Source organism: Empidonax traillii, unplaced genomic scaffold (assembly GCF_003031625.1).
Source record: "Empidonax traillii isolate 1590-97213 ecotype Southwest subspecies unplaced genomic scaffold, ASM303162v1 scaffold454:size726355, whole genome shotgun sequence".
NCBI lineage: Eukaryota > Metazoa > Chordata > Aves > Passeriformes > Tyrannidae > Empidonax > Empidonax traillii.
The window spans coordinates 249134-267030 of record NW_020955647.1 but is presented as its reverse complement, the minus strand read 5'-3'; the positions used below and the strand labels follow the sequence as shown (position 1 = coordinate 267030).

The window sequence follows — 17897 nt, the reverse complement described above, 5'->3', positions numbered from 1 at the left end:
CCTAAAACATATATATATGAACTTCTTTTGTTAATGCTCACAGTTATTATAATGGTTATTATAATGGTTTCAAGCAAACAGCTCTTGTTTAAAAAAAAAATAATAAAAAAAAAATCTCTCTAATGTACTGTAAGTAAATACCATAATTTTAGGATTGGAAGCCGCTTTCTGTCTACTGGGAAATAATTTTGAAGCTTACATAGTTTGCATTAATGTCCAAAAGCAAATAAAGATTACTGGAAATATTTCCTTCGTTTAGAGTAACTTCTGGGTATGATGATGCATAGGGGGGTTCTCTTTTTTTTTTTCTTTTTTTTCTGTTTTTATTCCTTAAGGTAAAAAAGTGTCAGCATTGCCTAGAGAAGATGCTGAGAGGAAAAATGAGCTGGAAGGCACATCTGCAGCCCCAGATCCCATTTTCACGTTTGAGTGTGTCAGAGGTGAGTGTTTAGGGGTGAAAATAACTTTTCTCTTGATCATTAAAGCACCAGCTTTATTTGTTAAGCACTTTGGGGAGCATCTCTGCTGCTCCCCAGCCTGGGTCAGACACACAGCCACAAACCCAGTTCCCTGGTGTGGGGACACTCTGGACCTGCTGGCTCCTCCTGCGTGGGACGGAGATGGCGATGGGAGGTGGCAGTGCTGGCAGGCTGGTTCATGGGTTGCACAGCTCTCAGGGCAGAATCTAGAATGCTTGACTTCAGAAACAGGGAATAAAATGCAGAGTAAACAAAGTGCAGGTTTAAAAAACAAAACCAAAAAAACAAAAACCAAAAATCAGCACCACCCCAAGGCAGTGATGGCTGCGTCGTGTCCCAGGGCTGCGGCTTGGACCCCAAATTAAAGTAATTTCTCTTTCTAAAAACAAAAAGCATTTTTAATAAAAAAGAGGTGGCTTATTCACAGCAGCAAAAACGTTGGTGTTGTGTTGTGTGGGTCGGGAACCCCGGCGGACAGCGGGGACGGGAGCAGGAACACTGAACGCGCGGCAAGATGGGCAACAAGATGAGTTCTCCAGAAAACTGAGGATTTCAGGATGACTTCAACACACAGATGTCTCTGCTTTGTTCCTCTACCAACTGATCATCCGTTTCCTTCCTCCCTTCCTTTCTTCCCTTTCCCAAAGCTCAAGTGCTCCTGGATGAAGTCTCTGAACACACCGACAGTGCTGGCGAGGGCTGCACACGCGGGGCCCGTGGGGCTCTCAGTCCAACACCACCTCCTTCCCCACCCCCTGCACGCTCCTGCATCTTCCCTTCTTCTCGTGTTTAGGGCAGGAAATTAAGGTAATTCTTTCTAAGGAAAAAAAAAAATCAACTTGGAAAAGCACTCTGAACTTCCCCCACCCCCACGTGACGGGAGGGAACCGCGCTGGCTTCCGAGATGGCTGGAAAACTGCTCCTGACATGGCATCATCACCAGAGAGGGGCTTCTGCACAAAGAATCCCAAAGCCTATAAAGTCATTAAAAATTGTGCATCGAAGGTTTGTTGTTTTTGTTTGTTGTTTTTTTTTTTTTTGTTCTGCTTTTAAAGGTTCGTTATAAAAATCGTGTTAATTTTTTTTTAATACCAAGTCTGTGTAATGAATTATTTTAAATAGCTTATAAGAAAAGTAGGTTTGTTTTGTCAATTCCAAAATGTCCCAACAGGCAGGAGAACACAACCCCGCTGCCCTGCTCGCCTTGGACTCTGGGTTCAGCTGGACGACGCTGCTTGCTTGGAGTTTGCCAGTAGAAAATTTCGCTGTGGACTTAAAAGTATTTTGTTTACAAACACTTTGTGTTTTCTAGGCACAGTAAGATGTTGTGCTATATGGATCGGGAAACAAACAAACAAAAAAAAACAACCAAAAATAAAGAGGCAGAATTCAGTGCTTCTGTTCTAGAGGGTGACATTTGCCTTCCAACCGCTGCGAGTCCGTGCTCCCGCCGCGAGTGCCAGGACACCGCTCACACTCACACCCCCCTCGCCCTCCCTGTGCCGGCGCCGCTCCGAGGCCTGGGCTGCTCCTGGGCTCAGTTCTCCATGGGGCTCGAGGTGCTCTCGCTGCTGGGCTGGCTGCTCGACTTAGGCCACAGTTGTTCCTGAAGTTCCTTGACCACTTTCTCCAAGTGTTCCCGCGCCTCCCGCTCGTGCAGGAGGTCGGCGCGGAGCTGCTCCCGGTCGGCCTCGGCGTGCTGCAGCTTCACCTGCAGGTCCTCGATCTGGGGGCAGAGCAAGGGGGATGCTTCAGAGCCTGCACTTCACCCCAGAGCAGGGACAAAACCTGCACCTCAGCTGTAGGACTGTCGGGAATTCCCTTTTCCCGACCACTCCCACCTCTGTGAGGGCACTGCAGGGGCTGCTGAGCTTTGAAACTTCCCAGGGACTCCAGCTCCAGCAAGGGAGGTGAAAACCAGCAGAGTTCAGACACAGCCTAAGAATCCCTTAATGCAACAGAACTCTGGTCGCTTCTTACACCATCACTGTCACTTCTTTAGGCAGAGACAGCTCTGGCACAGCTGGATGGCCTGGGGGGCTCAGGGGGCTGTGACGGGGCTGGAATCAAACAGCAGGGGATGCTGCCAGCCTGCCAGTCCTGGCTGCAGAAAAGATAAACCTGCAGAATATTTGGCTACTGGAGCTCTTTTTGAGGTGATTTTAGCCTTTAGCTTAGGAAACCTCATTTATTCCTCCCCAAGGAGGGGGTGCATTAGGAGACTGGAGCTCCCTTGTCACAGGCTGTGGAGCAGCCCCAGTGCCTGGCTGGACACGGCTGGAGCACACCCAGCCCAGGGTTCACCTGCCCTGCTGGTGCCTGCGCTCTGGGAACAGCCAGGAACGCCCAGGGCAGCAGCTCCCGGCGTGGCTCTGTTTAGTCTGGACACCCCTTATCAGTGAGACATCCTGTGATGCTGGAGAGGAAGCCCCACATCATTTCCTGCTCCTGCTCAGACGTGTCTCAGCAGCACAGGGGCCACTCCCCTTCCCGTTATCAGAGAGCCTCTGATTGCCAGGGCTCTGCTTTTCCTCTTCCCCTCCTCCCTTAAAGCCGCCACACCAAATACCTGCAGCTCCCACCTGAGGCCCAGCCAGGGCTCCAGGGAGCTCCTGTGTCTGAAAACCCCCCGTGCAGCCCCCCTGTGCTCCCAGAGCTCCTCTGGCAGCAGCTCAGGCCTTCCCTGGGAGGCAGAGCCTGCGTGGCAGGGCCGTGAGTTTAAACTGTGAGAGTTTAAATTGTGGCCCCTGTGCCCCATTTTTCAGAGTCCTGCCCTTTCCTGAGGCACCTTCCCCTGTGCCTGGGGGGCTCTGACAGGGGCAGGGGCAGGGGCAGGGGCAGGGGCAGGGGAAGGGGCAGGGGAAGGGGAAGGGGCAGGGGCAGGGGAAGGGCTGTCCAGCCCATCATGGCCTCACCTGAGCAGAGTACTTGGCGCGCAGCCGGCCGGCCTCGCAGCCCTTGTCGCACACGCGGATCTGCCGCGCCTGCTCCAGCTCCCGCTTCAGCCGCACCCGCGACTCGTTCGCCTCCTTCATCTTCTTCTCGTTCTCCGCCCGCAGGCGCTCGATCTCCTTCCGCAGGTTGCGCTTGGCCTCGGTGGCTTCTCGCAGCTTCTCCTTCTTGGCCACCCGCAGGAACTCCAGCTCCTGGACAGGGAGGGCAGGTGTGAGAAGGGAGGGGCAGAGCCCTGGCTGTGCCAGGGAAGGGACCCAGACCCCGTCCCCACCTCCCGCCGGTGGGAGTGAGGCAGCTCGGGGCTGAACCCCGCTCTGACCTCTGCACCAGCTCCTTTCCCTGAAACCCTCTGGGGTTCCTGCGCTCCAGCCACCCCCAAGTGCTGGGTAACAAAAAGCTCGGCGGTGCAGCCACGTTTTGCTTTGTCAAGCAGAATGGCTGCGACCATCTGGGCCTGAATAAAGATGAAGTGCAGTTGGAGAGAGCTCCCAGCAACGTGCTCTGCTCTGGCTCCACGTTCCAAACCCCCAACTGCAGAGCCCGGGCTGGAACTGGAGGCACTGAAGATACACAGCGTGGTAAGTGCAGGTTGTGAGAGTCCTCTGCGTCCAGCAAAGCTCAGGAGGAAAGTTCACAACCAGCAGCAGCTCCATTGAACCAAATCCTCCCAAAATCCGCTTAAGGCAAGTTCAAAACACAAACTGTGTGTGTTCTCTAACCCTGGGGTGCTGTGGGTGAGTGGTGTGAGCCCCAACTCTCCTGGCAACCAGTCCATGGACTGCTCTGTCTCAACAGCTGGAAAACTCCAGGCTACCTGGAGCTGAATGGAAACCACGCTCTGCCCTGGCAGCTGCCACTCCCACCATCCAGGATCTGACCAGGAGCTGCTGCCTCGGGGTCTGAATCCATGAGAGAGGGATAAGGAACCTCAAGGCACACAGGAGGCAACTCCTGAGTTGTTAAAGTCCACGTTCATCCTGAGCACAGAGATGTGGCTCACAGGTCTGCCTCCTAAATGGTTAAATTACAAACTCAGGATCTTTTTTTCCCCAGCAGCAGCAGCATTTCCTCCCTGTCCAGCACCGCTTTCTGTGAAGGAACAGTGCAGGCAGGGCATGGGAAATGCACTCTGAGAGTCTCCCTTCCCAGCCAGGCCATTGTTAGCACGGCCCTGCCTCTGGAAGGGCCCCCAGAGCCCCTGCAGATGCACACACAGAGACCTCCTGAGTGAGTGTGGAACTGGGAACCCACACCATGCCCAGACACCAGAGTGCCTGTCCCCCTGACGTGGGGAGAGACACTTAACACCTCCCCACTCAACTCTGCTTCCCCAGCTGCCTCCTGTAACTCCTGCTTTAGGTACCCACTGTTTAGTTTAGATATTTAAAAATTAGCTTTAAATTTGTATCACTTATTAAAGTTTACTTTAAATACATAAAATAATGCAGAGATTTACTGAAACACAAGGGAATGAAGTGCTTTGCTCAGGGTAACTGAGAACAAGCCAAAGAGCCCCAGTGCTGATTTTGTGTCTCTCAGGCTCCATCAAACCAGGCCCACATTTACACCATCCCACGGGTGAGTCCCAGCTTGGGAACAGCCCCACAGAGAGGACACACAAACCTTCTGCATTGGCTGTATCTTCTGCTTCTCTGCTCTACTTCTGCCCCAGCCCAAATAAAAACCAGTTCAGCCACCACAGGGCTCAGCTCGTGGCCAGCACTGACCTGCAGCTCTGCCTGACCACTCTGATACAACCCATGTGTCCAGGATTTCCAGAAAGAAGGAACTGCTGCCCTGACTGAAGCCAGTGGGATGCCTGACAAAGACCTCAGTTCAGCTGTGGCCAAGCCCCAGGAACACCCTCCCTCAGCTGGGACACGGCAGGGTTTGCACAAAGCTTTTAAAACTCCAGCTAAAGCCTCCAGAAATGTTTCCTGTTCAGTGAAATGAAAACAAAATAAACTCTGCTGGACTAGGAGACTTTTTCAGTAATGAAAAGATGTTGATTTTGGTAACCATGGATTTATAACCCAAGGAAAAACAGGTGGAAAGCTTAAAGATGTAGGAATGGTTCCTGTGCTTTGGTTTCCCGGCTGGATTTACAGACAGAGCCCCAGCAAAGGCTGTTGCTATTTGGGAAAAGGGAGGCAATTTCTTTGTCCCACGAGGGCACCCAGTGCCCCTGAGGAGCCCCCTGGGCAGGGCAGGGCAGGGCAGGGCAGGGCAGTACCTGGTGCAGGCTGCGCTTGGCCTGCAGGGCCGCGTTCAGCTTCTCCTCCTGCTTCACCCTCATCTTCACCACCTCGTGCAGGAATTTTTCTTTGGCTTCTTTTGTGTCCAGGCCACTGTCCAGGGCCTGCCTTAGGTGCTCCAGCTCAGCTTCCAAACCGCTGCTGTGGGGGTCAGGGTGTGCTGCCACCTCGTAGGAGCTGTTGACGGGGACCGGGGGCTGCATCCCAGGGGAGCTCATGTCCTTGGCAGAGCTGGATGAAGTGAAGGACGGGGAGGAGAGCGAGGATAAGGAGGAGGTGACTGGAAAACAGAAACATTGAAACGTTAATTTAAAAAGGTCTAAAATCAATACATGTATTATATACAGCTCACACATAACTCATATTTAAGAGTTGGACTCGATCATCCTTGTGGGCCCCTTCCCACTCAGCATATTCTGAGATACATATTTTATATATATATATATTATATAGCTCAAAAGATGCTGAGGCCCTTTTATACAGACACTCTCAATATTCCATTAAAAAAAAATGAAAGAGAATAAAACCTGGCTCATTTTATACTGTGATACTTGAAATGTGACATGAAAGTAGCCCAGACTTAAGGGACCAACTCGCACTTTGCTTGAATTGTGACCATGCAATTTATGTCACTGCGGCACCGCTGAGGCTTCGGCCTCCCAGAATCCCTTCTAAACACCCCAGTTAAAGCTCCAGCCCAGAGGCACCAAAACAAAGGCAGGTCCAACCAGCACTCACATTCTTCCCTGGTTTCCACTTCAATTTCTGCCTCCGACTCCTTGTCCTCCTCGGGGGCCGGGGCCGGGGCCTCGGGGACGGGCGCGTGTTCCACGTGTTTCCTTTTCCTGGGCTGGCCAGAGCTCAGGGAGTCGCTGCCCCGGGACACCACGGTGGCACAGGGGGGGTTGCTCACGATCTTCTGCTGGGCTGGGGGGGCCAGAGCCACGTTGGGGGCCACAGCGTTCTCGAAGCTCTTGTAGGAGTAGAAGCTGGTTGAGAGCGGGAGGCAAAAGGAAGGAGGAAAGGGTCACGTTGGTGGCTTTGAGATGCTTCCCAGTCCATGTGTTACATGGGAATGACAGTGAGTTCCACTCATTCCCACCAGCTGAGAACCTGCTGTGCTCACACCCCTGATCCTCACCAGCTGAGACCTCGTATTTGTCAGTTTGTTCTCATTAAGCCTGGAGGTGCCGGGCACCCAGGGACCACATTCCCAGTGCCACAGACCCCAGGGGCACCAAAGGGACGGGATCCCCCAATCACAACGCTGCTCCCTCTGCCCTTCCTGCCCTGCTGTTCTGCCCAGCTGCACTCTGTCCCTGTGTCCATCCACAAACGTGCCCTGAGCTCAAACCAGCGCTTCCCAAAGGGACACCACGGAGTGCCCAAGGGTCTTTGGTGTGCGGTGATTTCGACACCCGAGTGTGAAACCACAGGTGAACAACCAGCACACCGGGGCAAAGAGCAGCGATGCTGTAACACCAAACCTGTCCAGCTGTGCCAGGACAGCAGCAGTGGCGGGCACAGCAAGCAGGAGCTGCCCTTGTGTCCTTACCTGTCCCGGATGAGGGCGGGCAGGTGGCCGGGCAGCTCCTTCTCGCCCGCGGACACCGCGGGGGACCAGGGCCGGAACGCCGAGAGCCGCTGCCGGGGGTGCACACACCCGATGCTCTGGGGAGAGACAGAGAGGGGAGTGACCACCCACAGCCACTCACAGGGACACCCCAGGGCCACCCCCACACCTCCACGGCCACCCCCGTGGCCAGGTCCTGATGGGGAAAGCCTGGGCAGGTTCATTCTCCTCCCTCATTTCCCCGCTCCATGAAGTGATGCCGTGAGCTCATCTGACCTTCCCTCTACAAAATCTTCAACAATCACCTTATTGGATGAACTGGATAAGGACCGTAACCAACTGGACTGTTTCTCCTTCTCAGTAGAGGCTGGAGATTGGGAAGCAGAGTCATCTATTTTGGGCTTTTTGGAAGCAGGAGGATCTGAAGAGACCTGAAACAAAGACAGGCAGGAAAAATCAAAGTCAGAATTCCTCCCTTTGCAATCAGCTTAGAAACAGGTGATAAGGCCAAAGCCAAACTTGTATTTAAAAGGAAGAAACCTTGGGTGTTGCCCTGTGAGGCCAAACAAAGGAGTGAAGACGAGGGGCAGACACCAGCTCTGACAGGACAGAGCTCATCCCTTCCCTCGGGATCCTCCAGCGCAGTGTGGAGGGTGCAGGAGAGAGGGGCAGTGACCTGAGGGAGACACCCACTCCCCACGGCACAGAACTGTCGGCCTTTTATGATTTTTGTGTGCAGAAAGGTGAGTTTAATGTGGTTGCTGGACTGGAAAGATTATTTTAAACGAGAACAGACCAGACTTTGTTATTCTGTTTGCAGTGGTTGTTATGCCGATGACTTCACTACCCCACAGCTGCAGTGGATTCTGGGGGTGCTGCCAAGAGCTGCTTTGCCTTTTCCACAAGTGGCTCAGCTTGGCCCATAAATCATCCTCAAGCATAAGAAAGCCCTTTGGCAAGCAAACCCCCTTTCCTTCAACACTGTGAAGGAATAAAATTCCTATAGTCCCAGCGTGGCTTGCAAAAAAATTGGTAACTACTGGTTTAACTGTTGCTCTGGGGATACCAGCTGGAAGCCCTGCCAGCACAAACACGGCCATGGGCAGGCAGGGAGAACGTTCTGGACCCTGCGCTGCACAGAAATAATGAAAGAAACGTTCCACCTCCATTTCCATCCCTTCTTCTGTCTATTTGCAGCTCCAAACTCTCCACCCCTCCCCGTTCCCCAGCCCTGGCTCCCGGTGAGGTGGCAGAACCACGCTGCAGCAACTGCTGAATGCTCCTCTTGGCACTGATTTTTTTCCTTCCCTACCCCTCTCTGTGATTTCTGTGGGCAAACAAGTACTGATAGAGGTGTGTCTGTAAAACACATCCTGGGAGCCCCAAGTGCCCCAAACTCAGGTCTCCTGGCCAGTGATGGAAAGGATCTCATTTTGTTCTGAAAATCTGTCCCCTCCAGGCACCTTCAACTGGGAACTCAGAGGCTGCTCCTGCAGGTGATTATGGAACCCTGTACCTGAGGGAGTGTCCAAGTGCCCTTCCCCAGGCTCTGTAACTGCAGCCATCCCGCCCCCTTTGCACACCTCGATGAGGAGGAGATCACAAATCACAGCCTCCTGTTCCTGCCCAGCTCCTGCCAGTGCCTCTGGCACACCCTCCATGCCCAGAGTGTGCCCAGGAACGTCATCAAACCGTGCCCAGAGGGCTCAGCACAACATTCCCTGGCACTCAGGGCAGCTTTCCATGCGAGCAGATGAGGGAGGATCCCACGGGAGGGGGGTGTGTAACCCCCAGTCACAGCCAGCCCGTGCCAGAGCCAAATGCCAGCTCCAAGGGATTTGCAGGGGATTCTTTGGGCACAGCCTCAGGCTTCCCCAGGGCCACTCAGACCCAACCAGGAAAAGGCATTCCCGTCCCTGACCCCTCTGTGCAGAGAGCAGGACAATGCACTGGAAGGGATTTGTGTTTGCTCTCGGAGATGCTGCCTGTGCAGAATTAGTGACAGCATGGGAAAGGTATTTGGCAAGAGACTCCTGATCCCAGCCCTATCCACTGGGGATGGTGAGCTGTGTGGGGAGGGGAGTTGGGCTGGAGGGTGGGGAGGAAGGGGGGCTTGGAATGGACAAGGCAACAGGTGGCAGGACTCAGCATGGAGCCCGTTCCTCCCCCGGCCCTGCGCTGGAGAACATTCTGTGCTGGTGTGGGACAGACACGGTGACCGTCCCCACTGCTCTGGGGCCATCCCTGCTCCACAAACGGGGCCATCCCTGCTCCACAAACAGGCCACCCCTGCTCCACAAACGGGGCCATCCCCACTCTGGACACCACATCACATGGGAGCAGAGTCCATTCCTGAAAGGCTGCAGGGGAGATGCTTCAACAGAATGATCTCATTTGCTCATCTCCAGCTTTCTCCACTCCCCCCCTTCTTTCCCCTCTAAATGCAGGCTGACACCAAGGGCCAGAGCACAAAACCTGTCGGCAGACCTGGGAAATGATCCTTAACCTCGTTGCCAGGAGCCCGTATTGATCTGGAGACAGGAGCTGCAGCTCGGGAGAAGCAGTGAAGGAGGTGTGTGCAGGGAAAACAGGTCTGACCCCCAAAGACATGGAAATGGCAGAGGAAAGGAGGGATAAAGCAGGGCCTGCAGGGTTTTCTGACTTCAGTCACCTCCCACCACGGGACTCCTGTACCCTGACAGACCAGAGCTGCCCGATGCAGCCACAGAAGGGCTGCTGCCAGTGTGGGTTTGGAACTGCTGTGACAACCTCCACCAACCTCCATCAACTGTCCCGTTGTGCTCACCAGGATCATCTGCTGGCTGAGCACCTTGGGAGCTGCTTTGAAGATCCCACCTTAGCAGTGTCAAAATGTAATAATTCCAGTGGTTTCCCTCCCGGTCGATGGAACATCGAGTCACTGCACGTTGCTGTTCGTCAAGAACTGGAGGCTCCCCCCTGAGGCCCCTGACACAGAACCACCCTTCTGGCCACAGCCTGGAGCCACTTGGTTCCATTTCTGCAGGCTCTGACTCTGGAGGAGGCAGGAGTGAATTTGCTCACGGCTACAGGAAGACACTCGGATGTGGAACAGGACGAGTCACTGAACACAAAGTCTCCTCTCCAGGTGACTCAGCCACTGCATCCCACTGCAGGACAGATTCCAGGCACCCAGACATCCCCCTCCAACACCGCTCTGGCCCCAGCAGCCAGCAAACCTCGGTACTGCCTCAAATGGGGATGATTTGATTTCATTTCTTCCCTTTGCCAAACAACGAGACACAAGGAGTTGCAGAAGAAATACTGAAAATCTGATGTAACTTTTTTGCCATCTTCACACATGATTCATGAAACCCTTGAACACAAACTCTGGGAGACTGGGATAAGTATTTCCTGATTTCCTGCTCATTTTTTCTTCCATTGGAGGCAACTTAACAATCTGTTGTCGAATGGGCCTCGTGCAGGGCACACCCACTTGGGAATACACATTTTCTCCCACCCAAACCTGAGGATACAAAGGGGCCCAGGAATGCTACAGGAAACATTCCCTCAAGCTTCGGGACTGTTGCTTTTTGAGGCAAACAAGTCTAAAGGAAGAACAGATACAGAGGGATTTATAAAGCTGCTGAGAAAAGATTTCAGAAGCCCACTCCAGAGGGAACTTGGGGCCTGTGAATAATGTCAGCCATTTTAAGGCAAACCGAAATTAGGCGGCTCAGCTTGGCCTCCAGCCAACCAGGGCCACATTTGACATGTCAGATCAAATTTTCTACTTCAATTAAGTATTACAGTAACAGACCATGAGACCAGTGGAAAGAATTTCTGACCCTCTCCCTCTCGGAAAGACAAACCTCCCCCAGTGCTCGGCACCAGGGGCAGAACCAGCAGGCCCAGGTCGGGCACCTGAACACGCAACTTCTCCTTGCCCAGCAGAAATTCTGACACTGTAAGATGTGGGAGTGCTCACAGATATGATTCCTGGTGCCTGAATATCTCCCCAAACACACCTCCTGGAGTAATTCACTTCCTGTTCCCTGCTGGGCTGAGCAAAGGCTCCTGTTCCCTCCTCATCCCTGGCCCTGCTGTGCCCAAAAACAGGGCTGTGTCACCTGAGGGGCTGCACATGGCAGTGAAAACTGGGCTGCTTTTGCCTTGTTCAGAATGAAAGCATTACATGAAACCAGCTGGAAATACTTAGGAGGCCTGCACGCCTGCATCCTGTGCCCCAGAGACACAGCAGCTCTTCCTGCAGCCCCCAGAGCACCCCAGAGCCTGGCAGAGGGGCAGGGACCCTCAGCTAAAGGGACAGAGCTGCTCTGCAGGGCTTGCATGAGGGCTGGGCATCCATCCAGCCCTCAGCCCTGTCCAGTCCTTTGGAAGAGGGACGGGAAATGCGGCCACCAGAGCAGGGGGAACCACGGCATCCTGGGTGGCATCCTTGGAAACCAAAGCCTGAGCGTCCCCAGAGCAACCAAGGATTTCAGCCCCCTGAAAAACCAATGGGGAGGCTGCAGAATCCCATTTAGTATTCCTGAGCAGGGAGCACACCAGGAGCTGGCTGTAAATCCCCAGGCAGAGCCCGAAGGCTGGGGCTGCTCCTGCCCTGGGGCTCAGTTACAGCTACAGCGGGTGGGGCCTCCCGGCTCATCGGATCCCGGCCGGGTGCCACAATTAAGCCGCTTTCTCATTAGGGCACCAGCCCCGGCGTCTGGGCTGATGTAAACCCGGGGGAGCCAGGCAGGGACTGCCCGGGGTCACGGCGTGCCAGACACACGGGAGCAGCTCCTGACACTCAGCTGAGCAGCACAGACAAAACGGGAACCCCCAGGGGCCCAGGTTGGAAGGGTGCTGGGACATTCGTCCCTGCTCTCACCTGCACTGAAAGGAGCCAAAGCCTCATCCCAAGCCCAGGTAAGTCCCAGCCCAGGTCAGGTTTTCCAGGCTGCTGCTCCACAGGGATCTGTTACGTTACACAGCTCTGTAAAATGGCATTTCAGAAGTGCCAAGGACTCCAAAGCTCCTTCTGGAGGCTTCCAAGACCACAATTCCAGAACTCGGGAACTGAACTTGGAATTCTCCAGTGGTGCCTTCACGAGTCACGGGCGTGAGTGTTCCTAAGGACAGGCTGAGCCTCACGAGGAGGGGGGGCTGTTCTGGCTGTCTAGAGATTCCCTTCAGATTTCCAGTTCAAATCGAGTCTAAAAATGCCCAGAGGAGGCACCTTCCATGTGGGAAAGGGGCCCTTCATCCACATCCTTTAAGCCTCCAGGAGCACGTCGCCCCATGGCCAGAGCACTTGCTTCCTAAAGCCTCTTTGTGACGCGGTCCAGAAGTGATTAATAAGGTATTAGAGGTCTTTGTGAGGACTGCACTTTCACGTGGATTAAAGGAATAAATATATTCAGGTACAGATTGAAAGCTGGGGAGGGTTGTCTCGATAATAAAAAAAAGCTAAAAATAAAGCCGTGCCACGGAGCCGTAAGAAGATTTACTGCTTGTCTACTGTAGATATTTAAAAGAGAAAAAACCTACCACATTGCAGTGTCAGTTCCAGGGAGCGTATGGAGCATTTGTTTTATTTTTCTTTTTTCTTACAATTTTGGTTTCATTGGGCAGGAATCCAGGCTTTCCATCTTCCCATTTTTTCACTGCTCTGGTGGAAGCACAAGCGCTCGTTCTCCCCTGTCATTTTGGGACGTGTGATTACGGGAAGTATTTGCTTTCTATTCCTGCCTTCACAGCACATGTTGGCTGCCAGTGTGTCCCCCCAGTCTGACCCGTGGGGAATCTTCACCAACCACACTGGAGAGCAGAGCTGTGGAAAAATCCCTCCTGGAGCTGCCCTGCTCTCCCTGCCCGTGCCAAGAGCCTCGAGGGCTCCCTTTGCCTCCTCCTGAGGGGTTGAGGGGTCTCCTGCTCGTGCCAAGGTCTGATCTCACCTCCCTGCTGCAGGGTACACCCCCCTTCCCAGCTGGCCCACAAGAACTGCAGGGAAAGGGCTAATGGCTTAGTCAGTCCATCTGAAAAACTGGGAGCTGAGTCCTCCTCACACCTGTGTGAAAATCGGTAATTTCTATGGAAACACATCCAAAGTGTTCAGCAGAAGAGGTGAAAAGAGACTGGACTGTTTCACTTCTGGCACCATCTCAGTTTAAAGCAAAGTCCTACGAGTACCCTTTGATGGATTCATTTTGCACAGGCAAATTGAAATTATTTTCCAGAACACTCTACACAGCCCCTGGCATAAGTCATCATGCACTTTCAAAGCTCCCTGGCTAGCATAAAAGAGAGGAAAAAAACCCTTTTCTCTCCTGTCTCAGTATTTCTTTCCTTTTATTCTTTTAGTACAAAAATTAGGCCAGATGACATCTGATGACTGCACTTATCCTTGGGAGCAAACACTGATGCACTTCTAGTAAGCTCTGCAAGAGCAAACCCAGCAACCACCTCCACAAACTTCATTATGAAATGGAGGGAAGAAGGCAAATCTCACCCCTTTTCTATTTCTCACGAAGCTTCTGGGATCCTTTGGGACTTTGCTGCCACTTGTGACCCTTTTCCCAAGTTCAGTGTTAGTGAAGTTGGGACATCACGAGGATGCAGCTCCTGCTGCAAACTTGCACTGACAAAAACTGCCCACCTGGCTGTTTAATCCCTGATCTCAACAATAATCCTTTTAATTCACTGTTCTCCTTGTACACCTATCATGCAGAATCCTTCTCTGACACAGATCTGATCCTATAAATCCACAAAACTCTCCACCTTTTCTACAGTGACTTTTCAATAGCCCTTCTCTGGGTCTCAAAAGTCTCTGAACCTTCAGTGGGGGCTCAAGAGGATCAGTTTGTCCCGTGTGAAGTGGTTCTGATTCCTCCAGCTGAACGTGGCTGTCAGAGCCCCCCCAGTGCCAGGGTTAAACCCCCCACACAAAGCACCCCCTGACCCTTCTGGTTCCCCTTTTAAAGCAGCATCTGAAAGGAGCTGATCATTTGTTACACGATGTACTTGCCTTTTGGCTCTTGGCTGATGCAACTGGAAGTCTCCTTTCCACTGGCTAAGAGTCTGTTTTGCCCTCCCAGCGGAAACTAAAAGTTACGGCTTGAAAAGAATTCCCTGCCCCGTGGTTTGAAACAAAACAAACCAGTCCAGCTCACACTTCCCAGTGTCTGAGCAGAGCCAGTGCTGGAGAGCAGCACAAACCAGGTCAGAGGGGCTGAGCAGAAAGAATGGCCCCTTTTCCTCGGGTCGTTTTTGTTGGCAGCAGCTGCCTGGGAACTCTGGGATGCCCTGTCAGTACCAGGGGAAGGAGAGGGACTGAGGAAAACAACCGAGCCGGGATCTGCACTGCACACACAGGGATGGGCGTGCCAGGAAAAGAGGGAGCGTGTTTGGCAGTGGGGAGGAACCCAGGGGAGGGAAGTGATGCCATCAGATTCATCGAGGAAAACCAAGATTTCCTCCGTGAACAGACTTGCTTTGCCCGGTTGCTGCTGAATTGTTTGTGGGGTGACGGTTCTGGGAATTAAGAAGCCATTTGTGGACACAGTTTGCTCCTCACATTTTCTGTGCAGTGCCACCAGGCTCTCCTGCTGTGACTGCACTGGAGTTCCAGCTCCAAGCTCTCTCTGAGGCATCTGCTCCTGTGCTGTGCAGACACGTCCACTCTGCCAGCCTAGAGTCTCAGTTTGGTCTCCAATGTTACATAAAAGGACAAGTATTCCCTTTGTGATTTCCACACAGTGTTCTTCCCTGAGCACCAGTTCAGCAGCCAGCCACTTCAGGGAGCCAAGGAAGGGGAGAGGGGGCTCTCAAACTGATCCAACTGATGGGCTTTAGGTGTTGTCCTGTCCACCTCTCCTGCAGTGCCCGGGCACGGAGCTGCCGAGCTCCAACCTGCCCTGATTTGGGGTCTCCCCTGTGCTGCCTGCAGAGCTCCCTGGGGCACAGGGTCTGCTCCTGATCCGGCTGCAGAGCCACCAGCACCCAGCTCTTACAGTTATGGGAGGAAAGGACACCAGCACAGAAACCAGCCCAGGCAGTGAGCAGCCCTGATTTAACCACCTCTCCCAATCGGGCTGCAGAACGAGGCCACAGCCCCTCACCCCCCTCTTCCCCTCATCCCCTAATCCCCTGCTTGTGCCAGGCTGGGGCTCCTGGGCTGGCACATGTGTGTGAGCGTGTGACACCGAGGGCGAGGGGCAGAGCCTTTGGTCAGCCTAAGCCTGGGACAAGAGCCTGAGGACATCCCAGGAATCACTCCAAAGCTGGAGAGCCCTCGAGCTCAGCCAGCACAGCCCCAGGTCTGCACCAGACCCAAAATCACCTGCCTGCCTTCCTCCCAGGGCTCCCTCTGCCAGCCCCTCCCTCCCCTCCATGCAGATGCGTTTGATCAGCACAGCTGGCTGGGCCGGGGGGCCATTCTGGTCACCAACAGCACACCAGGATAAAACCTCAAATATATTCACAAAGTCACTACAACACATCACCAGAGTCTGAATTTTCTGCTCTAACCACCACACAACGCAGATTTTAAACCCAAGACCGCCTCACATATGTATCAGTGAAAGTCAATACATTGGTCGTGGATTAATAGTTACAAATCCTATTAGGGTTACATGGAAACCCCCAGCCAGGGGAGCAGAACACAGGAGGCCTCAGGCACCTCTGCTGTCCTGGTGGGAATCACCCCCTGCAGCCTTTCCACCAGAAGATGACTGCAGGAGAGGAGTGCTAACCACATCCTTATGGAGATTTTAGGGGCCAATGGCTTTAAGCTACTGAGCCAATTTAATATCATCGGAAGGAACTTGGTTTCCAGTCGAGGCCACTGCTGTAAAAAACCCACTTTCTGAGGAGGAACTTCTCACCACCCATACACAGAAGAGAGGAAAAACCCCAATTCCTTGCTCACAAAATGTTTTGAAAGCTCCAGACAGGCAGATGCTTCCCTAAGCAGCCGAGCACTAACGTGCTCTCCAGTTCTAAGAAAGCCACAAGAAGCTCATCTACTTTAAGTAACAGTTATTACTTGTGAACTGTCCCCAGAGCTCCCGGGATAAAGGCAGACAACCAATTACAGTCTTAGACTTCCAAAGCTTATTTTGCTGCCTTTAGAAATAAGCATCACATGCTCTCTCCACCAGACACCGAGCTAAGGGGGGGTCAGGGGTGGTTTAAGAGGGGAGGGAGGAGGAGGAGGAGGAGGAGGAGGAGGGAGGAAGGAGAGGAGAGGGCCCTTGAGTTCAGCCTTTCTGGCACACCCAAGCAGCAAAGCAGCTCTGCTCTGTCAGAAAGGGTTTGCTTTGGAAGAACCTTTTGTGTTCCAGTGACTTGTCTAAACAGAACTAATTTTAGCCACGACATCCACCAGTGCAGGAGCGATACGCTCAGAAAAGGACTTTTGTCCCTCAGAAAGGGTTGGTAACGTTGAGAGAAGAGAAATCCTTCCGAGGGTTGCCAAAAAAAATTAAAATAACTGAGCAAAATGCCATGGTGGGGTTCTTGGGGGTGTCCTGTGCAGGGCCAGGGGTTGGACTTGGTGAGCCTCGTGGGTCCCTTCCAGCTCAGGGCGTTGTGTGGTTCCATGGAAATGCTGTTCCCTACACTGGGAAGATCGGTGTGAACATCACCCAACAGGCACAGTTTGGACAAAAAGCCCACCCATTTCCTTCCCTTTTCACGGCACAAACTCACCTTTTGAGGTCAGGTGAGGGATCTCAGGGGAAATGCCCACTGAATGTATGGGAAGATGGGGGCAGAGACACAACGTTTAAAAACCCGCTCTGGGTAACACCAAACCAGGCAGCAAAAGATAACGGGAAGGGGAAAAGGGAAGGGAGTGGGATGGACAGGAGGGGGAAATCTGGGACACTACAAGGAGGCTTTCAGTTCTTGTAGAGGTGATAGATTTGAAGCCTTTAGGGGGAGAAGTGGCTGAGCAACAGTGAGAGCAGCGTGACCGCACAGCCACACGGGCCCTGTCTGCTACAGCCCTATTAACAGGAGCCATCAGGGAGGTTTGGCTCCACACACCTCACCCACCAACACCAGCCCTGCCTCCTGTCCCCACACACACCTCGTGGGGTATCACAATGCCCGGAGCCCCAAAAGGAGCCACCCGAGACAGGACCTTGCTGGGCCCTCGCTGGCCCCGGGTCACCCTCTGGGTCTGACAGAGCACCCAAACCTCAGCATTAACAGCCCTTAAACACAGACCCAGCTTTCAGTCCTGACCTGCACACTTCAGGCCCAGGGCTGGTGTGTTTGTGGTGCCCCAGCAATAAACACGACCCTCCCCGGGCACGGCCTGTGCTGCTTTTGGCTCCCACTCCTCCCTCTCCTGTTACAATGCAAGTTCTATTCCACAGCCCCATTCTGTGTGCGTAACGTGCCTGACCCCTATAAAGATGGTCAAATAAATATCTGGTGACCTCATGAGCACGAAAATAAGCTTATTTGAAAGAAAAAGTATATCTTCAGGGGGTTTGGCAGTAACTTTCAATTATTTTTAATTGCCTGGAAAATTAAAGTAAGAAAATAGTGCGGTATAAATGTTAGGGCACATTATTAAGCCGTTTTCATAATATCTCAGCCATAAGCTTAACAGACAAAAAGGGGTTTTTTTTAGGCCTGGGT

General features: G+C 53.0%; 1 protein-coding gene across 1 annotated transcript in view; it reads right to left on the bottom strand.

Moving 5' to 3' along the window:
* Nucleotides 1-1106: 1106 nt before the first annotated feature.
* SKI (SKI proto-oncogene) overlaps nucleotides 1107-17897 on the bottom strand; it is an 84524-nt gene continuing 67733 nt past the window's right edge. Inside the window, exons 3-8 of the mRNA XM_027895246.1 lie at nucleotides 7568-7693; nucleotides 7245-7360; nucleotides 6428-6678; nucleotides 5668-5969; nucleotides 3395-3625; nucleotides 1107-2205 (exon numbers count right to left, since the gene is read on the bottom strand). Coding sequence (XP_027751047.1) covers nucleotides 2017-2205; nucleotides 3395-3625; nucleotides 5668-5969; nucleotides 6428-6678; nucleotides 7245-7360; nucleotides 7568-7693 — 1215 coding nt within the window. The 3' untranslated portion in view covers nucleotides 1107-2016. The remainder of the gene's footprint in view (nucleotides 2206-3394; nucleotides 3626-5667; nucleotides 5970-6427; nucleotides 6679-7244; nucleotides 7361-7567; nucleotides 7694-17897) is intronic.